Source organism: Peromyscus eremicus, chromosome 8a, assembly GCF_949786415.1.
Source record: "Peromyscus eremicus chromosome 8a, PerEre_H2_v1, whole genome shotgun sequence".
NCBI lineage: Eukaryota > Metazoa > Chordata > Mammalia > Rodentia > Cricetidae > Peromyscus > Peromyscus eremicus.
In genome coordinates, this window is record NC_081423.1 from 66,003,456 (window position 1) to 66,031,375 (window position 27,920).

At 46.8% G+C, this 27,920-nt stretch overlaps 2 protein-coding genes and 1 long non-coding RNA gene across 4 annotated transcripts in view; 1 reads left to right on the forward strand and 2 right to left on the reverse strand.

Annotated features, from left to right (window-relative positions):
• Nucleotides 1–117: 117 nt before the first annotated feature.
• LOC131917499 (uncharacterized) lies at nucleotides 118–1,441 on the reverse strand. Its single transcript, XR_009380682.1, has 2 exons — nucleotides 912–1,441; nucleotides 118–315 (listed from the first exon to the last, which is right to left on the reverse strand). It is a non-coding gene; the product is annotated as an uncharacterized LOC131917499 (long non-coding RNA).
• On the forward strand, nucleotides 1,361–25,848 carry Lig3 (DNA ligase 3). Of its 2 annotated transcripts, none has more exons than XM_059271343.1 (20): nucleotides 1,361–1,493; nucleotides 3,602–4,155; nucleotides 6,306–6,449; nucleotides 9,052–9,249; nucleotides 9,981–10,132; nucleotides 10,868–11,034; nucleotides 11,144–11,221; nucleotides 11,835–12,003; nucleotides 13,658–13,813; nucleotides 15,526–15,657; nucleotides 16,270–16,349; nucleotides 17,225–17,312; nucleotides 17,606–17,683; nucleotides 17,928–18,051; nucleotides 18,897–19,039; nucleotides 19,310–19,384; nucleotides 19,725–19,871; nucleotides 20,810–21,017; nucleotides 21,616–21,737; nucleotides 22,740–25,848. In XM_059271343.1, exons 2-20 carry the CDS (start codon nucleotides 3,606–3,608, stop codon nucleotides 22,971–22,973), a joined length of 3,045 nt encoding a protein of 1,014 aa, XP_059127326.1. In that variant the 5' UTR covers nucleotides 1,361–1,493; nucleotides 3,602–3,605; the 3' UTR covers nucleotides 22,974–25,848. The 2 variants fall into 2 exon arrangements, with proteins under 2 accessions (XP_059127326.1, XP_059127325.1); XM_059271342.1 differs by having other exon boundaries at nucleotides 9,049–9,249; nucleotides 22,740–25,847.
• The window catches only part of Rffl (ring finger and FYVE like domain containing E3 ubiquitin protein ligase), a 46,144-nt gene continuing 43,631 nt past the window's right edge, over nucleotides 25,408–27,920 (reverse strand). Inside the window, 1 exon segment of the mRNA XM_059271344.1 lies at nucleotides 25,408–27,845. Coding sequence (XP_059127327.1) covers nucleotides 27,664–27,845 — 182 coding nt within the window. The 3' untranslated portion in view covers nucleotides 25,408–27,663.

A 27,920-nucleotide genomic window follows, 5' to 3' on the forward strand; every position in this document is an offset into this window, starting at 1 on the left:
AACTCAGGACCTCTGGAAGGGCAGTCGGTGCTCTTAACCTCTGAGCCATCTCTCCAGCCCCACAGTCTCCTATTTTCTGATGTCACGTTTTCAAGAAAGTAAAATTAAACAGGTGAGTGACATAAAAATATATTTTATTTAACTCAACACATCAAAAATCATTTCAGCAGATAACTGGCTCTTTTACACTCTTTGGAGAAGGGTTGTGAACTTGTCAGTGTGCAGTGATCACTCACAGCATCCCTCGGTTCAGACTGGTCACATCTCCAGTGCTAAGCAACCACATACAGGGGTAGGGATGGAAAGGGCACAGGGCTAGGGGAAAAGCCGGGTACAGTTAAGATTCTCCAGTCAAAATGTCCATTCTTCCTCACTGGAGGCCTTGAACTTCCTAAGCCCTTCTGATTCTCAAACCCAGGTTCATCCCGCCACAAGTTAAGACAAAGAGCCTTGGCCTCATTTCAAACACAGGGATCTAGCTGGCCTCAGTACACCAAATACCACTCATCCTTTCACTTCAAAGAGCCTCGCTCAGCTCTCATTCTCCAGGTCTGTAAACGACCTTATTGTCTCTCAGCTCACTCTGGTCATCTTTATTTTATCAATGGATCACTGAGCATCTCACATAGGTAGTTTTAAAGTGTAAACTATTTCAAACATGCACCTTCCTCTCCACCCCAAGGCCACTTTAATATAGAAAACAGCCTTGTAGTGGGTTCGCTTGCCTTAGCATCTCCCCTGACCAGTTTAAACTATAGTTACTATTCCCTAGGTTCTTCATAGGGTTCTATCCCTATGGAATAAAGGCTAAACTCTATCACACAAAACAGAACTTCGCTCCAAGATCTGCTCTTTATTTACCTAACAAAGCCCAATTGTTTGCCCTTCCCAGACTGAGCAAGGTCACTTACCTTCTGGCCTGGATACTTTTATTTTTGTAAAATTTAGCCACCTCAAAAATCACAAAGCCGACTTGAGGTTTAGGCGCGGTAGTACACTAAATGACATATAATCGGGGCCACCGTCCCCGTCGCTCCTTCACAGTTCCTAACTACCTTTTTAAATTAAAGTAGCCTCTTTTTAATTCGGCAAAACGCATGTGGACAGGAATACAAACTAAAGGTGGAACGACTCGATCTTTCCTTCCCTGGGCTCACTGCGATAATTTTTCAATCACTGTCTTCACTCTCTAAGAATCTGAGACATTCTAGGAAGTTCAGGTCCGCAGCGCCCCAAGCCGCCCCTGAACCCCACAACGCCTCAGTTCAAACCCCCTAGACCGGAACGGAACAGCGACACACGTGGCGGCCGGAGGGGGCGGGGTCGGAAGGCAGAGGCCCGGCTCGGCTACTGCGCCTGCGCGCTGCCTCTGGTTCAAGGACCCGTATTTAAAGAGACAGGCGGTATAGTCATCGTGCGAAGCCCGCGGCCTTGTGGGCTCCTAGTCGGGAGGCCCGCGTGGACCGTCGGAGCCTGGACAGCCGGGAAGGAAGGTGAGGGGCGGCGCGGCGGGGCGCGGGGCGCGGTGTGGGGAGGGATAGGGCCGGGGCCGAGAGCGGCGTGGCTGGAGAGCCCGTGGCTCCTCCCCCGCCCGCCGCTCAGCCTGGGGGCACACCCTCCATGACGTGGCGGCCCCCCGGGAGCCCACGGGAGGCCCGCGGCCCCTGAGACCCCAGGCGGGCACCGGGGAGGGCAGGATGCCACCCGCGCCCGAGTGGGTGTCCCCGGGGTTCGGGGTCTGGGCTTGGCCGGTCCCTCCCCGCGGCCGCGGCTCCCCGGCAGAGCCTGTAGGCAGAGCGGCGTGCTGTTTCTCGCGGCCCGGGGGTTCCCAGAGCCTCCCCGCACCGCTGGGCCCCGGTGGTGAATTGTCCTGTCCCGGCCCATGGGATGGAGGCTGCACTCCATTCTCCATATTCTGCGGAAAGTTGAACTCCTACCCGCCCCTCGCTCCTCCTCGGCCCTGCCGTTCTTCAGTCGATTCTCCCACTATGAGCCTCCTCTCCCCCGAGGGGTACATTGTCAATTACACAAGTTTGGTATACATTCTCCGGGAATTCAGAACTCCATCACCAGCCCGCCCTCGAATTCGTTGTAATTGTCCTAACCACCCCATGCGGTAGTTCTAATCCTGGGGGTTGTTTTCATTTTGAGATGGATAGGCTTGCTATGTAGCCGTGGGTAGACTGAAATTTACTAAGTAAATCAGACTATCTGGCTTCGAACGTACACAGCAACCCTTCTGCCTTTGCCTTCTGAGTGATGAGATTACAGGCGAGAACCACCATAATTAGCTCTTAGTCTTGTTATAAAAATAAAACTGGGCCCGGGTGTGGTGGCACAATGCCTTTTACCTGCACTCAATGCCACCCTACTTTACAGAGTGACTTACCGGACAGCCAGGGGTACATAAAAAGATCATGTCTCAAAAAACCAAAAATAAATAAACATAAGATAAATGCAAACCAGGCGTGGTGATGCACATCATTAATCCCATCAGAGGGAGGCGGATCTCTGTGTGTTCGAGGCCAGCTGGTATACAGAACGAGTTCCAGGAAAGCAAGGGCTGTTACACAGATAAACCCTGTCTCAAAAAAAAAAAAAAAGAAAAAGAAAAAGAAATTGAAGTTAGGCTTGGTGGCTCACACCTATAATCCCAGAACTGGAGGCAGGAGGATTGGCTGTTTAGGGTCAGCCTTGTTTACATAGCAAGTTGGAGGAACCTGAGCCACCTGGTATCTGTCCCCCAGCCCACAGGTGGGCTTGGCCTCCCATGCTGTTTCTTCCATAGTCCACCTGCTGTGCTGTGCGCTGTGTAGCACTGCGATGAGTGAAGTGGGCTTTCTGTTGACACAATAGCAATTTTGCCTCACAGCAGTGTGTAGACTAAAAATAGTTTCTAGTATATTGGAAATTAAAACTATAAAGCCACTTAGTAATTATAAATATAAGAAAAGGGGTAGGTATAATCACAGTTTCCACTTGGATTGATTCATCCATCACTTCCTTTGACTCTCACAGTCCAGTTATTTCAACTTTCCCTGATTCAGGTTGCTGAATTTAGCAAGGGAATTGCTTATCCTGTTTCTAAGGATTTTACTCTTAGAACAACTGCAGATGAAATAGGAGCAGACGGGTAAAGTAATTTGCTGAGGATCACACAGCTGATAAATGGCTGAGCAAGGTTTTGAACCCAGGCAGTCACTCTGATTATAGGCTCTGATGAGTTGCTTCTCAAAGGAGGGCTTCTTCTGAAATCCCAAATCTGTTATAGTGGCTTAATTGTTTTCTAAAGGTGACTTGTGTGTTATATTTCACAGGGAAACTTCATAAATACGATCTAATTTTTCTTGGTTATTAAGACAGTGCTTCAGAATTTTGGTAATATTTAAAGGGCACCATCCATTATTAGTATCTCATGTTGTTGATGCTGCATGCCCCTTTGGAAACTGATGTTTCCTGTATTGGAACTCTATTTTAGCGTAGGTGAATGCATTGGGAAGTGCTTGATTAATCATGAGCACTGTATGAGATTCTGGCCATTAAGAAATTGGAAGCCTGTCTTTTTCATACTTTGTGTTTGTTTTCCTACTCTTTCATGCAGCTATATGACTTTGGCTTTCAAGATCCTCTTCCCAAGAAATCTTTGTGCCCTTGGCAGAAAAGAACTGTGCCGGTTCCTAGAACAGAATCACTGGCCTGTCATAAGGCAGTTCAGCCAGTGGTCGGAAACAGATCTCCTTCGTGGGTGCTGCCTCCTCCAGAGAAGAAAGCCTGTCCTATCCTTCCGGGGAGGTCATCTAAGACCACGTGCCACCCACCTTGTTTTCTTCCCAGGGTCGCATGTGGGACTCTGTACTGGCCCCTGTGAGATGGCGGAGCAACGGTTCTGTGTGGACTATGCCAAGCGGGGCACAGCTGGCTGCAAGAAATGCAAGGAGAAGATTGTAAAGGGCGTATGCCGCATTGGCAAAGTGGTGCCCAATCCCTTCTCAGAGTCTGGGGGCGATATGAAAGAGTGGTACCATATTAAGTGCATGTTTGAGAAACTGGAGCGGGCACGGGCTACCACAAAAAAAATCGAAGACCTCACAGAGCTGGAAGGCTGGGAAGATCTGGAAGATAACGAAAAGGAGCAGATAAACCAGCACATTGCAGGTAGGGTGGAGAGCCTGCTTCCCCAGCTTGCTGGTGCTAATAGAAGAGGGTGCAAGGAGACTAGTGTCTAGGAGATTTCTTTCTCTGTGTGTCTTGCTTGGACATAATTTCAAATTCACAGAATAGTTATAAGAATAAAATTAGTAACAAGAACACTCACATTCTCTTTACACAGATTTCCCTCTTGATACTAGTCAGTTTACTTTATCATTTCTGTATATGTACTTGCTCTCTACATATCTGGCTTGTTTTTTATTGAGCCATTCAGAGAAAGTTATGTCATCAGGCCAGGGAGGTACTCCAGCATGTATCATAAAAAATAGGATCTTCTCTTACATGACTATAGTTTACCTGTCAACCTCAGTAAACTTTACCTTGATGTAGTACTTTCTTATCTGTATACTGTTTTGTCAGTTGACTGAATGCTATAAGTTAGTAGTACATTTTCTTCTATTGCAGGATTCAGGTGTAGAATCAGATTAGGTACTGCATTTAATTGTCATGTCTCTTTGGCCTCCTTTCCTCTGCAGCATTTCCAGAGGGTCTTTTGGTTTTTTTTTTTTTTTTTTTTTTTTATGTTGTATTTTTGCCGTGCCATGTAGCTTGGGCTGGCCTCACACTTGGAGCAATCATCCTGCCTTGTCTCTACAGGACTAAGATTATAGGCTTGTGTCACCAAGTCTGGTACTCTATTGTCTTTCTTTTAGATGTTGATTTATTTTTTAAGAATAAAAGACTGGCTACCACTGTTTTAGCTGTCAGCTTGCTGTCTTTATGAACTTGTAGATTACTGCCTTTTGTCAGGGACTTAAGTTCATTATGGTACTTAATTGTCTCATATTTGTCCAGTTAGTAGTCCCATTAGGGTGGCTTCTATATCCTGTATACCCTAGTTTCTCCTCTGTCTCTCTCTCTCTCTCTCTCTCTCAGCAGTCTTGCTGGTAGCCCTAGCTGACCTTAAACTCTCAGTCTTCTCTGCATCATCCTCTCAAGTCCCGAAGTTGCACACATCTGCCAACCACACCTGGCGCATCCTTTTCCTTGAGTTTTAGCTAGGTGAGGTGGCACAAGCCTGCAGTCCTGGTTAAGGACTCAGGAGTGAGTTTAAGACCTCCTGGGCCACATTTTATAAGTGCTCATGTATTGGGCATAAGAGGATGCTCTTGACTTTCTTCTGTATGTCCTCCCCTAGCTGTGGCAGTAGCCATTCCTCTGAGGAGTCTGAATTCCCATTAATGGAAAATAGTTTCAGAAACCAAAATCTGGATGCTGTATGTCTCATCATCTTAGGGTATCTTTGCTTCTAAGTCCTGGGAACAGACAACTAGAAAGATACATGCATGCATATACACAGAATCACATATATTTATACATATAGCCACACATACATGCTTACTCCTATATACATACTGAGGACTCTGGGAGTCTCTAAAGTAACAGATCTAAAGGCTTGGCTCTAAAGATGGGCCTCTACTCTTATTCTCAGCCTTTGTTACTGACGGTCTCGTTCAGGGGAAGGGAAGTGCAGTCAACAGGAGTTTGCCTCCCTGTGCCAAACAGGCATGCCTGGTTTCTTTGCTATTCCAGAGTTAGGTCCAAGTTTTAGCTATCAAAATGTGATAACTGGGGCTGGAGAGAGGGCTCCGCATTTAAGAGCAAAGGTTGCTCTTCTAGAGGACCTGGGTTTAATTCCCAGCACCCACATGGCAGCTCATAACCATTTGTAACTCTAATCCCAAGGGATCCAGTGTGCTTTTCTGGCTTCCCTAGGTGCCAGGCACACACATGGTACACAGACATATGTGCAGGCAAAACACCCATTCATATAAAAATAAAAATCTTTAAAAATAAATGATTATTGTTTTCCCCAAATCTGTACTTTAAGAAATTATTATATATTGGATAAGAGGTGGGGAATTTTGATGAAATATCGTTACCAATAGAGGCAAATGATCACCAAAATACCCTTTTCTTCTCTCTATCCAATACCCTTGTACCTTCTCCCAACACTCAAAAAGACCAGCCAGCCTGGGATCATAGTACAATAGAAACTTACCAACCAAGGATTTGGGAACTGTTGATAAAATCCCCAAAAGCTTCCTCGGCGGTCTTTCTCTGAAGGACATTTTTATTATTTGTGGGTCCTGTAGACCTGTCTTCTAAGGCAGCTGGCACACCAAAGAAGAAAACTGCTGTCCAGGCTAAGCTGACAACCACTGGCCAGGTGACATCCCCAGTGAAAGGTGCTTCGTTTGTCACCAGTACCAATCCCCGGAAGTTTTCTGGATTTTCAGGTAAGATGGGTTAAGGCTACTTTCCCTGTTCAGGCCCTCCTTTGTGAGGCTTCTGTCTGGGCAGTCCAGCCGGAGCTAACTCAGTGCTCCACTGGCATAGCCTTTCTTGGTGTACTTTAATCTCTGTTGTTGCAAGGAACGTGTTGGTTTTGTCAATACTTCTTCCACTTGAAGTTATTACCTGGGTCAAAAAGATTTTTCTAACCAGCTCTTTGCTTCTGGGTGTTTTGTTGATTGATTGCTTGGGTTAGGTTTGTTTGGTTTGGTTTTTAAGACAGGGTTTCTTTGTGCAGCCCTGGCTGTACTGGATCTCACTCTGTAGACCAGGCTGGCATTGAACTCACAGACATCCACCTGACTCTGCTTCCCGAGTGCTGGGATTAAAGGCGTGAACCACCACCGCTTGGCTATTTCTTTTAATGACAGAATTCTGAGAAGTTGTTCCCCAGACTTGCCTGAACTGGAGATGGAAGTGTCATGCATAGAACATTTTCCCTTGATTTTCCTTGATAGTCATTGCCTATATATTCATATGGTAGAGATGTATGAATAAGAAGCCAGAAGGGAAAATCTGAACAACAGGTATCTTATTCTGTTAGGAGACAGTAGAGCCCAATGATAAAGCAGGTGGACTTGGGAATTAACCGGCTCTGGGTTCAGATCCCATCTCCTATCTCTTGTTTATGTCTCAGCAAGATAAAGAGTAATTTGTAAACATGTACACAACTATTGTTCATGGACATGGAATCTGTACAACTTTGCTAGAACCTATGCTGCTGATGGGAATTGAGAGGGCCGTTTATTGGCGATAGATAAGAGAAAGCATTGGCCTACGGACTTTTGTTCTTCACTTCACCTGAAGAAGTGCTTTTCTGTTATGCTCATTATGCTCATTTTATGAATGAATTGAAGTTCAGGCTCACAGTGGAGCTATTATTACACTGATGTCTGTTTGTCCCAGTAGTGTGTTATTTTTCCTATACCCTGTATTCTGTTTTATTGTTTGAGATAAATAATTCTTATGACTGGCTCAGTTGAAGAAAATAATAAAATGAAACCCTTTGGACTTGAGTAGTTTGGAGGTTCAAAGAAGCCTAGATGTGAAGTCAGGAGAATTGAGGTTTGGCCCATGCTTGACAGCTCGGTGCTTTGAGCAAGTCTTCACCTGTTTGAGTCTCTGTGGCTTTGTCTGTGAATTAAGACATTAGTCCTGTCATGAGGACTGTGGAATATGTTACAAAAATTATACCTGGATCTGTAGGAGTTTTGCATGCACACACGGTTAATTTGTTCTGTTTAAGAGAAAGAGTCTTAGCCGGGCGGTGGTGGCGCACGCCTTTAATCCCAGCACTCGGGAGGCAGAGGCAGGTGGATCTCTGTGAGTTCGAGGCCAGCCTGGTCTACAAAGTGAGTTCCAGGAAAGGCGCAAAACTACAGAGAACCCCTGTCTCGAAAAACCAAAAAAAAAAAAAAAAAAAAAAAAGAGAGAGAGAGAGAAAGAGTCTTGGGCTGGAGAGATGGCTCACCTGTTAAAGGCTGGACTCACAATCCAGAAATGTAAGAGAAAGGGTCTTCTGTCCAGCCTGTCCTGAAATTAAGATCCTCCTGCTTCAGCCTTCTGGGTGCTAGAAATACAGGCATGTGCTGGTCTTTGGCAGTTCTTATTATGTGAAAATTCAGGTTGGTTTGTTGGAAGGCGGCCAACGATAGGGCTGCAGAAGAGTCCCGGTGACAGTAAAGATAACATGATTCTGGAAAGACTCTGGTCTTGTGCATGGAATTTAGAAGAGTTGGAAGGAATAGGGTGCTCTCCTTCTTGAACCTAGCTAAATACTATGCTTTAGAAAGACCCTGCCCCACAGCAGATTTAGATTCCAGGTCAGAGGTGACAACGGATTTACAATGTACAAAACCCAAACAAGAAGCTTTGTTAACAGCTCCTAGCTCAAACAACTTCTGCCTTGGCCTTGTAAAGGACCACAAAGAGGTGAGAAAGAATCACCAAGGATTCTCTCTCTCAAAATAAAACTGCCTTTTATTTTGACAATAAGAAAAGACAAACTGGAGTGCACTGGTGGGTTCTGATTTTCTTGCTGGCATCCCTGTCTTGGCTCTTTTACCAAGAAGGTAGGTGGTCTTGAGAGCTGTCTGCTCTTGGGCCTTGGTCTGTCTCATCATAAGAGGACAGTGAACTCTAATCCGTCGGGTTTGCAACAGCCCTGACAACCCACAATGGCAATAATTTCAATATGTCCTTTGGTTTCTTCTCCCTTTCTCATCCCAGCTTTCTGGAGTCAGAATTACAATTGTTCTGAGATCCACTCAATGGCTTGTGGCATGAAAGCAGCCTTTGTTCCTGTGTAAGATGCTCACATAAACAGATGCTTCTCAGTCCAGTCTTCAAGCAGTGGCATTTGGGCCAATTACTTGCCCTCCATATCTGTACTTGTGACATGGGTCTAGTACGTCTACCTCCAGTGACTTGTTGGGGGGGTTAAATAAAACTACATATAAAGCCCCAGCAAAATTTTCATTTTCTTCCTTCCTCTTTGTGCTTCCCAAAAAGGAAAAAAGTGAATCATGTGTATTCTCTCTTTAGCAGCCAAACCCAACAACTCTGAGCAAACCCCCTCAAGCCCTGCCCCTAAGACAAGTCTGTCTGCACGTAAATGTGACCCTCAGCACAAAGATTGTCTACTTCGAGAGTTCCGGAAGCTGTGTGCCATGGTAGCTGAAAATCCTAGCTACAATACAAAGACCCAGATCATCCAGGACTTCTTGCAGAAAGGCTCTGCAGGAGGTAAGGCTGTGGTGAGCATCCGAGTATGTTTTCCCTCTGAAAAGCTCAGAGCCATGACCAGCTTTATGGGCATACACATCGGTGTCTTAATTCTTGATAATCTTGAAATGGGATCCTATAGTTGTAATTGTCACCAGACCTTGCATATTATATAGCCAATTCTGTGCAGGGTGCTTGGCCATTTTCTTCCTCAGCTCTTAGTTTGTCCTCAGGAGGCAGAAGAACCTATTTGGCTAGTAGAGAAGTCCACTTGCATATGTGATTAGGTGAACCACATGCTGAGTGTAGAGTAGAATCTCCTGGCTGTCTCTTTCATAGATCCAGAAAATTGTCACTTAGTATCTGTTGTATCATCACAAACTGAAAGTCAGGGCTTCACCCAGTGGGAGATCATAAGGTAAAAAGGTGAGGCAGACCAAAACCATAGCCACTGACCACCACTACTGTAGTAATACATACAAGGAGCTATGGGAAGCAATCCCTGCCTTTTCTTTTTTCGTGGTGTGTGTGTGTGGTGTGTGTGTGTGTGTGTGTGTGTGTGTGTGTGTGTAATTTAGGTAGGGCTTTACTGTGTATCCTTGGCTGTCCAGGAATTTACTATGTAGACCAGGCTGGCCTTGAACTCACAGAGATCTGCAGGCTTCAGCCTCCTGAGTGTTGGGATTAAAGCTGTGTACCACACACCTGGCAGCTCCATTTCTGAATGGAATTTTCCCTCCTTTTGTTTTCAGATGGCTTCCGCGGAGATGTGTACCTAACAGTGAAGCTGCTGCTGCCGGGAGTCATTAAGAGTGTTTACAACTTGAATGATAAGCAGATTGTGAAACTTTTTAGCCGCATTTTTAACTGCAACCCAGATGAGATGGCTCGGGACCTAGAACAGGTCAGAGGCCGGTATAGGGAGGCCACACCCCAGGTGGGACTCTGCCGGGATAGCTTTCCCACAGCCAGTTTTGAAAATAACTGAGCACATACTGGTATAGGGAACTGAAACTTATTGAACAAGATTCTGTTAGACTAGGGAAGCTGAGTGTGAGGACACAGCTGTTCCTTTCTTAAGTTTAATAACTGAAAAAGATACCACTGTCAAGCCACAAAAGGCCTTATCTGAAAAGTCAGGACTTAAGACTTCCTTTTGTATCTCCTGGGGCTGTTCTGGGCTTTATTTGCTTGCTTGCTTTCCCTCTTTCTGTGGACTTCCCATTCATCTTTGGCTTGTTTGTGACTCTAGCCTTGGTGCCATGGAAAGTTTCTATCCAAATGTCTACTATTGGAAGGACTGTGCCTTAGTTCAGATTCTTTTTTTTTTAAACTCCACACTTTTTATTCTCCAGCCCCGCACCGCACCATGCGGATCCACTCACATCAACCCCAGACTCCACCTTGCTGGGAGGAGCACTTAGTTCAGATTCTTAAACAGGAATCAAATTGGCTTAGTGCTATGTCTCTACTCAGCTAAAGCAAGTGGGTAGCCTCGTATGGATAGATAGACCCCTTCTAGGAACTGGTGGGGAGAGAGTTCCTGAGAACTACTTCGGGACAGGAGCTGTGGTTGAACTCTTGATTAGTCCCGAGCTCCCTGGGGTTGCAGCAGTGGCATTTTGGTTTTTGGAGACAGGGTGACGTGTCAGAGACGATCAGAGTCTTCTTTGAGCAGAGCAAGTCTTTCCCCCCAGCTGCCAAGAGTCTCCTCACCATCCAGGAAGTGGATGCATTTCTCCTGCACCTCTCCAAGCTCACCAAAGAGGATGAGCAGCAGCAGGCCCTGCAGGACATTGCCTCCAGGTGGGGGAGCTGCCCTGTTCAAACCAGACCCAATGCGGATGGACTGCTCTGGGAAAGAAGGTTTGGGGATCAGAGTTCTTCAGAGATCAAGTATGCCTCTTCTTTTTAGGTGTACAGCCAATGACCTTAAGTGCATCATCCGACTGATCAAACATGATCTGAAGATGAACTCGGGTGCAAAACATGTGTAAGTACCATAGCTCCTCTGACAGCCTGAACTGCCAACTTCCTCTTTCCTCGCTGCTCTCAGGACGTGGGAGACCTGCTACAGATTTGAACCCTAATTGTTATTTCCTGTGGGACCCTAACTCACCTCAGCACCCATTTTCTCACATGTAAAGTAGAGATAGCTATCTTTAACACACAGCTTCTACAACTGAAAGCCTGGAATAGGCTTCTTGCCCATTCCAGCTCCATTTTCTGCCAAGGCTGTACCAAGTAAGGCACAGGGTGTCAGAACCCTGAATGTTCTGTCTTTTCCTGTGCCAGCTTGGATTTCCAATCTTTTGATTTTTTCACATCTACAAAATTCATGCTCAAGAATTGTTTATTCAAGTTATAGAAAAGGAAATTAGAAAAAAACCTTAGTGTTTTAAATAAATGTGACCATTTGGTGTTGGAGCACATTCATAACTCTCTTGGGTTCCATGTGACTACTGCCATAGGTTAGAAACATCTTCAAGTTAAAGGATGGAACAAGGCTACTTCCCCAGCATCTCTCCTGTCTGTGACAGACTGCTACCCTAAGCCATAATGTCAGATGTAGAGGTTTGTTTCCTTGCTCCTGTTGCCCTTGGCAGGCTAGATGCCCTTGACCCCAATGCTTATGAAGCCTTCAAAGCCTCACGCAACCTGCAGGATGTGGTGGAGCGGGTCCTTCACAATGAGCAGGAGGTGGAGAAGGACCCAGGCCGGCGACGGGCTCTGAGCGTCCAGGCCTCACTGATGACTCCTGTGCAGCCCATGCTGGTAAGGAACACTGCCTTGTCCCTATAATCCATGTCTCCAAGTTGCTGGCATCTGAAAGGGGATGAAAGGCAAGGGCTCTTTCTTGTAGGTTGCCTAGAGAAGTGTGGGAAGGAAGAGTGGAGATGAGCAGAGCAGGGCTAGGCTGGGAATTAAAGGTGCAGAAGATGCCGGGCGATGGTGGCGCACGCCTTTAATCCCAGCACTCGGGAGGCAGAGCCAGGCGGATCTCTATGAGTTCGAGGCCAGCCTGGACTACCAAGTGAGTCCCAGGAAAGGCGCAAAGCTACACAGAGAAACCCTGTCTCAAAAAAACCAAAAAAAAAAAAAAAAAAAGGTGCAGAAGATAACAGTGACCTAGTACAACCTCAGCCTAGTGCCCAGCACTGCCACCAGCAAGCCTGGGACAGGGCACCCGGCTTCCTTTGCGCTTTACTTTCCCTGTGGGAGTGGCATGTGAGACCAAGTAATTTAGCATCACACTTGAAGACAGGGCTATGCTCAGTAGCCCCCATGGCTGTGACCTCCTGCAGGATAGCTCAGAGCTGGCAACAGAGCCAGGCCTCTCGTGACAGAAGCTCACTCCAGTACATAACTTGGATTTCTGCACCTTTAGTGAGGATGGCTGTCCCTTCTGGGTTTTATGTGCAGCAGAGTTAGTATCTGCTGCTCTGCCACTTGCTGTGAGTCCCCTTGGGCTGTCCAGGGGTATGTAGAGAAGAATTGCTTTCTTTTTTTCTTCTTTGAAACTGCCTTGTAATACTAAATCCTTGTGTGAGGCTTTTATGTTTGGGATAGGGAGGAATTCTCTTACTACCAGAAATACAGGCTAGCCAGTGCCAGAATAGTGTAGTCTCCATGCCAGGGACAGAACCACCTTCCTCATCTGAAGAAGGGTCTTCTCTACCTTCTACGGGAGTGCTTCCTAGAGACCTTGCCACAGCCTTGTCTGAAGAGTGGTGTGGATTGCATGCTTAGTGCTTTAGCACACAGGCTTGGGAGGAGGGCATATGCACATCCGAGTCTGACTGTTTACTGGCTGCCTGACCTTATGTGAGTGCATAACCTCCCAGACTTCCTGTTCTCTCCTGCAGCATTTGTCATGTAAGGTGTCATCAAAGATGAAATGACAATAACCCCCAAAATGGTAGTTATTGTGTGGGTCTGGCTGGTACCAGTATGTGAGTGAGTGTGTCTGTGTCTGGGTGTCCTGTCCTGTCAGTCTCAGATTGCAGTCACCCTGCTAGCCTCACTGTCACCATCACTTACACTGTGATAGCAAGTATGTTTAATAAGCCAGGTGCCTTGTAAGAGCCTAATTACTGAGAAAAAAAAAAAAATCTTACTTCAGAAGAATTGTATTTATTCTAGATTGGATAGCATTTATCTTTTTCAGAATGCTGACTGTTAAGCCAACTCTGGTGATGGATGAGCTATTTTTCATTTGAGGCAATCTTGCTGTGTAGGCCATGATATCAACTGATGGTTTTATAATCCGAATATAGCATTGCCCAGCCTTTTGCAATACCATCACCCCTTCAGCAGCAGTCTGTCCTGAGGCAGTTCCAGAACCCAGTTCAGTCCTGACAACCCCAGCCCCAGGCTCTGCTAAGGAGCCCAGTTGAAGGGATCCAGCATTTGCTTTCTCCATCCTAAGGCTGAGGCCTGCAAGTCCATCGAGTATGCAATGAAGAAGTGTCCCAATGGCATGTTCTCTGAGATCAAGTACGACGGTGAGCGAGTCCAGGTGCATAAGAAGGGGGACCACTTCAGCTACTTCAGCCGCAGTCTCAAGCCTGTCCTGCCTCACAAGGTAACAGCCTGCAGCCAGGACTTTCTCCTTGCCTCTAAGAACCACTGGGCCAGAATTGCGGGGTCTTTCCAGCTGTGCTTTATAGAAGGGAATTTGTTTCTATCTATAAACGAATGGAGGGAATTCATTCCTGGACCCTTCCAGTAATGAAAGGCTGCTCAGCTGGGACAGCCCGGAGCCCAGACTTGGGTTAGTCAGGCAGGAAAGAGCTCCCTGGATGATGCAGCAGCGCAGACAGTGAGCTCAGGGCAGGTCTGGTGTCTGTGTCTCCTGTGCTCCTGCTGGGCTGGATTAAGGTTCATGCACAAGGAACTGCTGTGCTGTCGTCGTTCATTAGCTTGCTCAGCAAGTATTTCTCAAATGCTAGGCACTGTTGGAGCTGGTGGACATATAAAAGTACAAACAATAGGTGAAAGTTCTGACCCTCGTGGAGCTTGTACTTTAAGTGCACAATATTGTGGGGCTGTCTGGGATCCCTGATTCCTGCCCTAATCAGAATTGATGGAAATTGAGAACCTCATTCCTCAGCCCTTCTCAGCTCCCAGGGCCAGTCTTTTGAGGTCTATGAGAGAGAAGCAGCTGGGTTATATGGCCCTAGGAGCTTGTGAATAAATGGAATTCCTAGCTTTGCTTCCCCTTTCTTTCTCAGTTCTGACTTGGTTTCTCAGAGTCTGTGCCTTGGGGAATGTGTTGTATGGTCCAGTAGAGACATGGTAGCTAGGCCACTTGTTTTATGGGTTCAGCAAGAGAGCTAGGCAGTAGTGTTTCATGGAGCTGTAAGTGAGGAGGTTCATTTGTTCCAGGGGCACTGAAACTGATCAGGGACTGCTGTGATAAGGATGGTGTTAGACAGAGCCTCTTGTGACCCTGGGACATTTGAATACAGCTTTCTTGAATATGTTTTCTTTACCTTTCTAAATATTGCAGATTGAATCTAGGCTTACACAAGCTAGGCAAGGGCTGCACACTAAGCTATGTCTCCACCTCATGGTCCTTTAGTTCTAGAAGGGCTGGGTTGGGGATAGAAGGGAATAAGGATAGATGATCAGGTCTTTCCTCATCCCACTCCATATCCTAGGCAGTGACTGCCCATGTGCTGCTCTCAGCTGAGGAGTTAGACCCTTGTCAGGCTCTTTGGTATCCTTTGTCAAGGAATACCTGGAGTTGCAGTGGGATCTATCCCTCTGAGCAGTCAGAAATTAGGGCTCTGCTTCGGTTAGGAAACAGACGGTCCCAGGGCTCGTACTCTGAAGACAAGGGGCTTCCGAGCTCCCATTTAGAGGAGACTGTTCTCATTCCTCACTGTTCGAGGGCTTTGTTTCCCCCACTCCTGTCCTCCGCCCCATAACACCAATCTTCTGAAATGGACACTAGTCTCGACCTGCCCCTCGTTCCTCTTTCCTTTCCTCCCATATTTGTCTACCTCCATGTCCTCCCGACATACTGTTTCTTTCTTTTTCCTCCAAACCATCTGTACAGCCCATAGAACGTGACTCAGAGTAGCTGACCATTTGCTGGGTCTAGACAGAGGTGATAAACAGATAGCCTGCTCCCCTCTCAGGGAGGACTGACACAGCCTAGCTGCGCATTTCACCCATTGACTGGGCTTCCATATGCTCTCTGTCTGTTTGGCCAGGGCTTTGATCACTATGACTTGGTTTTAGGTCCTAACTGCCAAGTCATCCTTGCCAAAGCTACCTTTCTCCTTCCAGGTGGCCCACTTTAAGGACTACATCCCTAGAGCTTTTCCTGGCGGTCAGAGCATGATCTTGGACTCCGAGGTGCTCCTGATTGACAACAACACAGGCAAACCACTGCCCTTTGGGACTCTGGGAGTGCACAAGGTACACACTCAGAGTCCTGTGTGCAAAAATGTGCTGTTAATCTAAAAAGGGGGTGAAGGGAGGATAAGTCACTTAGGACAGGGCCTGTTCCTTTGTTTGTTCTTCTATAAAAAGGAGTTGCTTCTTAGGAACCAACTTAGAATTCAGTTGGTTTCAGTTCAGCATGTTTTTCCCTCACTATAACAAAATACCAGAGAGGTATCTATTCTATAAAGGAAAATAGTTCTAGAGGTTATGGTCAGGGAATACAGGGGCCCATACCCTTAGATCAGTACTAATACAGGACATCATGGCAAGAACATGTGGCCAAGCAAAATCATTTACATCATGAACTGAAGAGCACAGAGAGGGAAAGCCCCACAATCCCTTTAAGAGTATGCCACTAATGACTTAAGACCTTCCCTACTTCACCACCCTGGGGGCTGAGCCTTTAACACTTGGGCCTTTGGGAAATGTTGGTGTTCTGAAGTTTAGTGAGCACCATCTATGGAGTGTTCTATGGCCCGGGGCCTGCAGCGCACCAACAGGACTGTCCACTGGGGGCTACAGAAGTGGACTGCTACTCCCCTGTTTCCATGCCCACATGTACCTACTGCCTTATTTCCCCTACAGAAAGCTGCCTTCCAGGATGCTAATGTCTGCCTGTTTGTTTTTGATTGTATCTACTTTAATGATGTCAGCTTGATGGACAGGTAAGTTAGTGTTTTGATATGTTTTCTTTTGTTTTTGTTTTGTATGTGTGTGTTTTCATGTTTTGCAGTACTAGGGATGAAATCCAGGGCCTTACATGTATTAAGCATGTGCTCTACATCAGATTTTACTCCCAGGGTACCATCTTTAAACTCAGAATCTGTCTGCACTGGAGATTTATCTGGGTTGGGCGTATAGAGGCTTCAGTTAGGAAAGAGATAGGCTAACGTTTGTGCATCTATCAGCTTGTAGCGGATGCCATGGGTGAAGTATCCAAGGAGAACTGGCAGTCTGGTGTGAGCTGCGTCCATAGGCTTAGACCTACACAGCTGATACTTGTCCTTTACGCACTTAGATGTCTCCTTAATCTTGTTTCTATAGCTGCTGCATCCATGATTAAGAAAGAAAATGGAAAGAATTGATGGGGAGGGGTCTTGAAGCCTGTACCAGCCTTGTGTTATGCCCCACACCTATTAGGCACGGTGTGGAGCATAACCTGTGTCAGGCTGTTCACTCAGAGGCTAGCCACCCTGGGGGTTAGGGTAAAACAGAGTGGGGCATTGGCACAAGAGTTGTAACATTATTCAGGTGGGACCAGAATTTGTAGTCTGGACTGGAGACGGGTGTTCTCTTGGTTCAACAAAGGAGAAAGCACAGCTATGAACTGGCTGTGAGCCATAGTTCACAGTAGTCCATCTCCAGTGTTGATGAATCCTTGCAACCCCTGACAACAGAACTGTTCATATGGGAGCTTGGATCCATAGCTGTCCCTCTCCTGAAGCATCAGTTTTATCATTGGGCACTGACTGTCCTGTGTTAGAATTCCTGCTAGGGGTGGGAGGGAGGCCCTTTCCCTCAGCCCGGCTGTTTCCCTTAGGCCTCTTTGTGAACGACGGAAGTTTCTTCATGACAACATGGTTGAAATCCGTAACCGGATCATGTTCTCAGAAATGAAGCAAGTCACAGTAAGTGATGTTCCAATCCTAGGCGGGGATCTGATGGTTTTTAAACAGCAGAGAACCCCATGGGGTGTGAGAGGATGAGGCTTGGGTATTCTTTTGTGGGGTCCATCTATTGCCTAATTGTCTTCACTCTGAAGGGCATGAAAGTCTTTTCCTAGGTAAGCAGCCTCCATCTCGAAGCCACAGCAGCTCTTGAGGACCTTTTCCTTACATCTAAGTATGTTCCTACCTAAGTGTATAGAAGTGAACACTGTCCATTCTCACATTGTCTGCATGTCTCTCTTACTGTTCCTCAGAAAGCCTCAGACCTGGCTGACATGATAAACCGAGTGATCCGAGAGGGCTTAGAAGGGCTGGTGCTAAAGGATGTGAAGGTAAGATGGCTATACCCTTGTCTTCTCCTGCTGGGGCTGACAGGCACTGGAGGTGGGAAAGAGTTAAAGCTACATGGGAGTCTTTCCTACTTAACTGGGGCAGGCCAGTCCTGGATCTGAAAATGGCTTTGTGTGTCCTGTAGTGCCTGGATACAGAGATCTGGCTGGGCCACAGTGGTGAAAAGACAGACCCTACCCTCATGGAATTTCCATTCTCTGTGATCTATTTATTGTGTCCCCTCAGGGTACATACGAGCCTGGGAAGAGGCACTGGCTGAAAGTTAAGAAAGATTATTTGAACGAGGGGGCCATGGCTGATACAGCTGATCTGGTGGTTCTTGGGGCCTTCTATGGGCAAGGGAGCAAAGGTCAGTGGTGTCTGGTCCCTGTGGTGGTACTCTATCAGAAGACACACACTGGCCTCCTTGCTAGCTTGATCTGCTGGTCATGGATTGCTTGGTCCTGGGATCTGGGGCCCTGGTCACATCAGGCAGGGACATCTGGGATCTACAGGCTGACACACAGAGGTCCGGTAAGAAGAGCTGATGCCTCCCCCTAATCCTTTCAACCTAAATTGATCACTAGCACCCACATGGTGAAAGGAGAGAACTGACTCCCACAAGTTGTCCTTGACCTCCACACACACACTACACTGAGCATGTTTGAATATTAGAGTATGATTGGCTACATACAAGTAGACACTCACAAAAAAATAAATACAAAAATGTTTTAAAAAGGAAAAATAATAAAAAGAAGTTACCTTCTGCTGTCCTGACACAAGGAAGCTCAACACCAGCTGTTTCAAGGCCTGACAGCTTCCTCCTCAGAAAACTCAGTTTCCTGATTGGGGAGAAGGATGAGGTCTGAGGAACAAACACTTCAGGCAGTATATCAGTTGTGTCTGCTGTGTGTTAGGCACTGTCCACTTCCTCAGAGCCCAGGAAATTGAGTGTGATCACTCTAACACTTTTTTTTTTTGAGATAGAGTTTCTTTGTGTAGTTTTGGAGCCTGTCCTGGAACTCACTCTATAGACCAGGCTGGCCTCGAACTCACAGAGATCTGCCTGCTTCTGCCTCCTGAGTACTGAGATTAAAGGTGTGCGCCACCACTGTCCGGCTACTCTAACACTCTTGATGCTAAGGCCCTTCTCCAACCAGCCTACCATGGGCCTTGCCCATTCTAGCCCACACTCAATTCATGTTCCCCTCTCAGGTGGCATGATGTCCATCTTCCTCATGGGCTGCTATGACCCTGACAGCCAGAAGTGGTGCACTGTCACCAAATGTGCTGGAGGCCATGATGATGCCACACTTGCCCGACTGCAGAAGGAGCTAGATATGGTGAAGATCAGTAAGGTGAGGAAGGCTTCGGGTTGACAGTCCTCACTCCTAAGACACAGGCTGTGTTTTGGGGACTGAGGTCTTCAGGTCTCATTTTTAATTCAGTAAGGAGCTTGCTTCTTGGCCATAGGAGCAGGATTAGGCTTTAAAATCTCAGAGATCCTACCTTGTGGATGATGGCCTGTGTCCTGTGGGCCACAGCCTCTCTAGAGAGGAAGGATCACTTGGGGTGAAGGGTCATCCTTTTTAGCTAAGCCATATTTCACAGTGTCTTTTCTCCATCAGGATCCCAGCAAGATACCCAGTTGGCTGAAGATCAACAAAATCTACTATCCCGACTTTATTGTCCCAGACCCAAAGGTATCAACTTGATAATTTGTGGCCCCCACCCCGGAAGTAGTATGCAGTTCTCCAGTGCCACAGAAAGTTAGCCCAGGATGGGACTTGGATATTCAGCCATCACTGAAGACTTTCTTAGTAGAGGGGAAGCAAATTCCCATCCACTTGTCCAAAGGCCTGTTGTAGAAGGACCTAGCCAGGTCCTTCTTAAGCAGACAGGTTTCCAGAGGAGGCAGAACTGGCAGACATGCCTCCTGGGTGCCAGTGAGAACCTCTGTGCTTTGACCTGGTTGACACTGTTTCTGGCTGCTGAAGACTTCCATCTTGGCTATAGATAATCTACCTGTTTTATTCCTGATAGAAAGCTGCTGTGTGGGAGATCACAGGGGCAGAATTCTCCAAAGCTGAGGCTCACACTGCTGATGGGATCTCCATCCGATTTCCTCGCTGCACCCGAATCCGGGATGACAAGGACTGGAAATCTGCCACTAACCTCCCCCAACTCAAGGTGCCATCTCCTTGGCTTTCTAAATGTCCTCCACCTCACTGTCTTGCTCCTATTGGGCATCTGGCCTATTCACATGTCATTTGGCTTCTTATCTCTGTGACAAAACAAGGACTTCGTCCCAGCTCACCCTCCTCAGGTCTCCTGAAAGGCCTTCTAGCTTCCCACAGCCTGTTTAGGAGTTGCTCCAGGCTACAGTCCTACTTTACTAATTAAGAACTGAGGTTTAGGGGCTGGAGAGATGGCTCAAGGGGGTTAAGAACACTGGCTGCTCTTACAGAGGATCCAGGTTTGATTCGCAGCATCCACACTGCAACTTACAACTGTCTGTCTGGGCTCTGCAGGCACCAGACATTTACACGGTGCATAGACACATAGACACACATTCACACAAACACCCATACTTTTTTTTTTTTTAAGAAAAAGAACTGGGATTTAGGCAGAATGTAGTATTGCACACCTTTAAAATTCCAGCACTCAGGAGGCAGAGACAAAGTTTCTCGGAGTTCAAGGTCAGCCTGATCTATATGGTGAATTCCGGGCTAGGCAGAGCTACACAGTGAGGCCCTGTCTCAAAAACAAAACAAGGGGTTGGGGATTTAGCTCAGTGGTAGAGTGCTCCCCTAGCAAGCTCAAGACCCTGGGTTCGGTCCTCAGCTCTGAAAAAAATAAATAAATAAAAACAAAACAAAAACTATGGTTCATCTGAGCCTGTAATCTTAGCACTGGAGAGGCTAAGACAGGAAGACCTTAAGTTTAAAGCCAGTCCAAAAAAATAAGATAAAATAATTTGGGGGCCACAGAAGGTCACTTGCACCAAAGTTACTCAGGTTCCAGGGTCCTACTTTGTTCCCTAGCTGCATGTGCCAGGTACCACTCATCCCAGACGAAGGTCAGGTCAGGGAAGGGATGACAGCACTTAACATCCCCCCACTTCTTAGGAACTGTACCAGCTGTCCAAAGAAAAGGCAGACTTCACTGTAGTGGCTGGAGATGAGGGGAGTTCCACTACTGGAGGTAGCAATGGCGAGAACGAGGGCACTGCTGGATCTGCTGTACCCCACAAGGCCCCCAAGGCACCTCCCAGTAAGTCCTCTGCCAGTGGCAAGAAGACTGAACAGAAGCTGAATAATCCCACTAGCAGAGGTGGTAAGTAAGAGGGCCTGAGGTGATGGAGAGGGGTGTGGGTAGGAAGAGATGGTAGCACACAGGCATACATTTCGATTCTGCCATCCTATGATTAGGTATCCACTACAACAGACATTCAGTGCATTCCTGGCATGTGACTAGCCATGGGCCAGAAACTCTTTCACTGTTCAGCAAACCTGAGTGACAGAGTACCCAGGGAGAGCCAGGCTGGCTGGGGAATGAGCCACCTTGGAGCTAAAGGGTCTAGCTGATAGCCTTTTCCCCCTTTCTTTCATGGTCATAGCAGAAGTGCCTGACCCACCTCTTGGCTCCCCCTGGCTTCCAGGACCATCAGAAGTTCCCTTGCCCGCTTCCTTGTTCTTGGTTTAGTATTAGTTTTGATGATTTTTGTATGGCCAGGTTTCTACACCAGGCTGGCCTTTAACTCACTATGTAGCCCATAATGACCCTGAACTTCTGAGCCTTCTGCCTCTACCTCATTAGTACTGGGATTATAGGCATGTCCCAGTTTGTGCAATGCTAGGGATCGGACCTAGTGCCTCATACATGCTCAGCAAGTACTTATTAATTTTATACTCTGACCTCTGCTGTTCTGCAGGCAACAGGGTGATTCCAAAGCCTTCCCCCATGAAATCCGAAGACAAGCCGCCCACGAAGTCTTCTCCAGTGAAAGTGGGGGTAAAGAGGAAAGCTGCTGCTGAGACCCAGTGCCCAACAAAGGTGAGGGTGAGAATGGTGCATGAGACAGGCCAGTTTGGCTCAGGGTCCTGAATGCTAAGTTCCCATGTGTGAAGTTGAAAAGATGTCTGCATTGGTCTGGGGGAAGGCTACTGGAGCCCTTCCTTTCCTGTTCTGGGCAGGTGAGCAGTTCTGCGGCTCCACCCTGTGCCCTCTTGTTGCCTTGCAGAGGCGGTGGCGGCGGCGGCGGGCCAGCCAGCCAAGAGGAAGGAGAGCTGTGTCAACAGGCAGGAGATAGAGCCGGCCTAGCAGGAGAGGCGGCAGGGGCCAGTGTCGTTACAGTTCACATTAAAAAACGAAGCCCAGTCTGGGTGTAGGGTGCAGCAGTGTGTTTGTGTCTCTCGGAGCAGGTCCTCCCAGCAAGGAGAGGGCGACTGCCATGGCATAGACAACTCCCAGTTAAGGAGCCTATTAGTTTCCCCTTTTGTTAGTCCCTGGTCTGGCAACATGTTAGTCTGTGGTACGCTGGGTGGCTTCTGGCCCACAGTAAATGAAGAAACATCAACAGAGAGATTGCACCCCTGCCCAAGCATAAGTACAGAAGTTGAAATCTCAGGGCCTGAAGCCACTTCTCAGTAGAAACCATTCCCATCTCTCTTCCCTCCCTGAAGCCCCTGAACTCATCCACACTGATGAGCAAGACTCCTAAGCTCTCTATCTAGGTAACTGCAGAGCAAACTAATCTTTGGGAGGTATTTTGCATTGGGTAGCTCTTGGAGACTCCCCTTTTCCATATCTTGGCCTCAGATGTTAGAGCCCATCACTTTTCCCTTTTCTCCTAGTCAGGGACAGGAGGGATTGTGAGACCTGGGTCAGCCAGAGTGGCTAGAGGATGGGTTAGCAATACCTCTGCCTTTTCTTCAATAAACCATCTGTGTCCTAGATCCTAGACCCTGGGCATCCCTGGCTGTCCTGTATTCTGGTGGGGAAGTCCCACCTGCACCCAGTATAGGGCTCACTCTACATGGACCACTCTGTTTGCAGGTGCTGTTGGATGTCTTCACTGGGGTGCGGCTCTACTTGCCACCTTCCACACCAGACTTCAAACGGCTCAAACGCTACTTTGTGGCATTCGACGGGGACCTGGTACAGGAATTTGACATGGCCTCAGCCACACATGTGCTGGGTAACAGGGACAACAACACTGAGGCCCAGCTGGTCTCTCCAGAGTGGATTTGGGCATGTATCCGGAAACGGAGGCTGATAGCTCCCTGCTAGGACTTTGGTCTTTCTCTTTGGGCCGTCCTCACCTGCCCACTCTACTGCATGAGGCTCTGACTGGATGGTAGGGGCCTCTTTGCTAAGCAGTGTACCTTTTATACCCTCCAACTCTTCATGGTCCTTCTGGATCAGGAGTTAGTTGCTGTGGCACAAGCAATTTTCTTGCTAGTTTAACTAGATCTTGCAGATCTGGGTGCTAGCTTTGCCTTCTTGTTTAAAAAGAAGCCAATCTTAGTTGTTTGAGGTGCTGATAACCAACCTAGACCCTTACGCATGCTAGGCACAGTGTCCTGCCATTGAACTACAAATTTTATAAGTAAGAAATCTTAAGCCAGGCATGGTAGTGCATGAGGAGCAAGAAGTCAGAGGGTCAGTTCCAGGCTAGCCTTGAACAAAACAAAAAAGCATCCTTTTTCCCACCAGTTCCACCTCCAGTTTTCCTCAGTGACTAAGGAATGAAGGCTGAGCAGAATCTACTTCCTTTGTCTGCTCCTTTTCATTTCCATGTGCATCTTAAAAGCAGTATTTAAACTGTCCTCAAATGCTTCTTGTATGTGGCAAAATCTTTATTATGTCTGGTCCCTTTTGCTAGGGTAAGCCCTCATGTGAAAGACAAAGTGGACTCCGATGATTATAGTTTCCAGGTCCCAGCTTGGAGGGAGAGGCTGTCATCTATAGGAAAAGTGGCCTCCTTAGAGATAGAGGCTCCTTGAAGGAGGATTTGCCTCCTCAAAATCTGGACTACTATAAGGAGTACAGATCCACAGCCAGGAAAATCTACACACCCTGCTTACCAAGGCTGGCTCCTGTGACCTGTAGCAGATGTACTTGAAAGGCAAAAGAAAGATGACTTCTGTGCACAGCCGCACACAGAGAATCCTATTTTACAACAGTGGAAGTGTCCTAAACTAGCCTCATCTGTTTGTCAAGCCCTTGAAATGTGGCACTAAAGACCTCATTTTATGACTTCAAATGGTCTCAAGTCAGCAGTGACCATCACACACCTGACCATCAGTTTTCCAAGAGGAAGGGGCAGAGACACTGCTCCTGAATCACTGGACGACTGTCAGTAACCTCGGATCCCTTATGTAACATGAGGCACAGAACCTGGTACAGATGTTATCCGGGAGGAGGCCTTACCACCTTGCATGACAAAGTTCACACTTGGCTCTGAGCATGGGCTTCTCCAGGTACTGTGGTAGACTGGCTTCCACGCCCATGCTGTGCCACCTCTCAAAGATCAGTTCTCTATTCTTCAGCAGGCTTATCTGTCATCTCCTGTGAGCTAGGTCACTGTGACCAAACAAACCTCTTAAACACTTGTGTGGGCCTCTAAAATACAGATGTACCACCCGGTGTATTCCTAATACCCTACTAGGACGTTGCTTACTAGTATGGCTTTGCCTTTCACCTACTGTTTAAGATGTGCAGAGGGGAGGACACAGTGAATATAGATGCTCTGACAACTAGGGCAAAGTAGGTACCACTCAGTCTGGTGAGTAAGATACTTTCTAATCCATCCTCAAAAAAAGTGCTTTTTGCTTTGAGCACTTGTCTGCATACATCTCCAACTTCTTTGGACCAAGCAGCTAGGTAGAGCATCAAAGACAACTCTTCGCCACCAACAGGGCCGAAAGTTCAGCCCCTTGCCCCTTGAATGCCTTACTATGTCATTGTCCAGTGTTTGTATGTTTCTTCCAGTCTTTCTGACATACTTCTCTCTGCAGGGAGATTAGACTGTGTGTACACCTTTGTATCTTTTCCTGTCTTTCCACCCAACCCTAAGCAATATCACCCTAAACCTACCCTACTCTCTCCGGCCTTTGTTTACATAGTGCCATCTGATGACAGAGTGGTCATCACTGGATGCTGAACAGGTCAGCCATTAGCAAGATTTATTCTCTTTAAGAGACAGGGTAGAATCTTGTCTCATCCAGTTCTCCAGGAGATGATGTACTCCTCTCCCTGCCTCCCCTCAGGCACCTGGTCAGGTAGCTTGGTATAGGCCTGTGCTTATTTTGCAGTCTGCTCTTTGGGCTGGGCCAACCTTTGAGCCATACTTGTTTGTCACAACTATATCCACTTAACTGGCTACCTAGCTCTCCTGATGTTCCTTTCCACTTAGCTCTTGAAGGCCCTTTTCCAGTGGGACAGTGTGTAAATAATTCACCTGGTGCTTCCCATTTGCTCTTGAGAATCATCCTTACACTAGCTCCACTTCTAGTCTGTTCCATAATTTCTCCCACACACTCTTGTGATCATAGGCAAGTCACAACACAGAGCAGGGTACCTTGAGTGTGTGGCCCAAGCATCTCCCAAAGTGGAATGCGATCTCTGAAGAGCAATACCTCTGCACATGGCCTGATGCTTGCCTACATTCACTAGTACTTTGTGGCCTCTGGCATCATCCCCACACCAGATGGGACAGGCATCTGTATTTAAACTTTATTACAAAATTATAAAGCAGAGCTCTGTAACAAAAAATACACATTTGGGTTTGCTTTTTAACACCCAGGTGAGAAAATCTTAATATAAGCCACTTGGAGTAACACATTCACATCCAAGAGATTTTAACAAATTTGTACAATATAGACTATTAATTCCTTTACAGCTTATTAGTTTAGAACCGGCTATTCCAACCTATGAACCAGTTAGCTGTCCATCTTTTAAAACTAAGTCTCAACTGAAATCCTGGCGCAATCCCAGCGAAAGCCACAGAATAGTTGGAAGGATTAGGTGTTTCTATGTTAATTAAGAACAAGGATCCGTGAAGAACAGAAAGGGGCTCAAGTATTTTAAAAAAAAAAAAAAAAAATCAGGTTTTCTACCTGGGTTAGATGTTAACTGAAATGGAATCTTAGAATTCCAACTTTCATTTGGTGTTACAATAAAAAACTTGTTTGACATCTGGTCTTTTTTCCAAAAGAAAATACCAAAAGATGAAAGAGATTTAAAGGTAAGTTCTTTCTTCAAAATAAGTAACATCAGCTCTGACTGTTACTCGGGTTGCTAACAGGCCATCAGTGTATTATTTCTGTTCCTGTCTAGGAGGTAGGGCTTGTAAGGCCTCAGAAGAGAAAGCAGTCTTAAGAAGGGAGAGCCAGCTTTGAAGTCTTGTTAGGTCTTACTGAGCTGCATAATTAGACCTGTTTCACAGTGGAGTCCCGGAGCAGCAAAATCGGTGGGCTGTGCTAAACTGAAGACACTGTAAACTACAGTACCTACTATTCAGAAAGGGAGGAAAGGTAGTCTTTGTGGAGGAATCTCGTGATTCCTGACACCTGCAAAGGCTTTGACTCAAAATCTAGCCATCTGGACTTAGAATGCAGAGGTAAAGTGGCCTGGTGGCTCTGACAACTACTTCATGGAATTATTTGATCCCCTAAAGGAATTTAGTGGTTAACGATGGGAAGAAAGCCTAAGTATTCAAATAGCCCCCTTAGAGGTGTCCCTCTGCTTTCCAGGGTCATGAGTGGTTCTTCCAGTCTCACTTAGCTGTGCAGTGGAGGGCAGTGGTTTTTAATCCAGTGCTGAGGGTGCATCCTACAGGAGCACACAGCTCCTTCTGTGCTTTGTTGAGCTGTTCCTGCAAACACCACTCAAACCCTTCAGCCGTGTCAGTGTAAAGACCCCACGAGGCTGGACTCAGGATTCAGAAAATGATTCATTCTGACCTACCCAAAAGGCTGAGAAGCAGCCATGGGCACAGTCCAGCCTCATTCAGCACCTTCCAGTGCCTCATACACTGTCCTATATGTCTGCTCTCTAGGAACTCCATGAGCAGCCAGGCTAAAGAAGAGCAAAGCTCTCTGCCTAAGTTCTTATGCCTTCGGTAAGCAAATTCAAAACCCAAAGAAGAGAAACAAAATGTTTTTTCTAAAAAAAAAAAACGTTTAGCCTTCTGAAAAAAATATCAGAAGCCAAAGATAAACAGAGAGCCATTGCCTCCATTTCTCTTTCCTCATAACCCAAGGTGAAGGATGGTGCCGTCAAACCCAAAGAGAAGCAGTAGAGATGACCCACGTACCACCTCCTAGGGACTTCCCAGCAGTTTAGGGGTCAGGTCAGTGGACTGATCAACCCCAACACTTAACAGAAGGGACTCAACTTAGAAATTTTTCTACAGCATTTAGACTTAATTTCTCACCAGAGATCAGCCTACTGATCCAAATTCTGACATAGGGAATACTATTGATCTGATTAACGTATTTTTTGGTCCATAGAAACAAATGGATTTTAGGCAATGTAGCAGACTTAAAACACGCAGAAACCAGAAATTTAAATCCAGATGTGCTGGGGGAAGGGAACCATTTCCAGCAGGACTTTTGATTGATGAAGCAGGAGGAGTGGTGTATGGGATGTGTGAAATGTGTCTTAGGTTCTCAGGAAGGGGGAAGACACGATCCAATCCGAGTTCTGGAAGTCCTCTTCATTAATTACCATCACCACCCAAAATCAGAGAAGCAGGCACTCACCCATGTGATCTGAATCAGTTCCCACTGGCTTTGGGCTCTGCCATCTAAGAGGTACACCCCATGGCAAGACAGGTATGCCAGGTACCTCTGCTTGTCCTGGTCTTAACACTGCCAGTTTCTCGCAATAAACTGCCTTTGTGCATCGGACCAACCCTGAGCCCAGACACTTTGGGCTATGTCCTATAAGGCACTGAAGAAGCCAATGCTAGCCCTCAAGACCGGAAGACGTGCACTGCTCGGATGACATACTGCCGGCAGATAGGACATTCGTTCATGCGTTTGCCACACTTGGTACAGGTCACCATGTGGCCGCACTCCAGCAGAACACAGTCAATGGGTGAGTCCATGCAAATCTTACACAGGTTCTCCTCCAAGCCAGAAGGCACTGCTCCCCCTGGACAAACAAGGCAGAAAAGAAGAAAAGAATGTGTCTCAGTATATGAGGGGCTACAGGGAGCAAACCATCAAA

Coding starts and splice junctions, on each gene's coding strand:
- Lig3 (XM_059271342.1), top strand. CDS start 3,606: ATGACTTTGGCTTTCAAGATCCTCTTCCCAAGAAATCTTTGTGCCCTT. Junction 13,814..15,525: donor AGCCTGTCCTGCCTCACAAG/GTAACAGCCTGC, acceptor TTCTCCTTCCAG/GTGGCCCACTTTAAGGACTA. Junction 17,684..17,927: donor TGGTGCTAAAGGATGTGAAG/GTAAGATGGCTA, acceptor GTGTCCCCTCAG/GGTACATACGAGCCTGGGAA.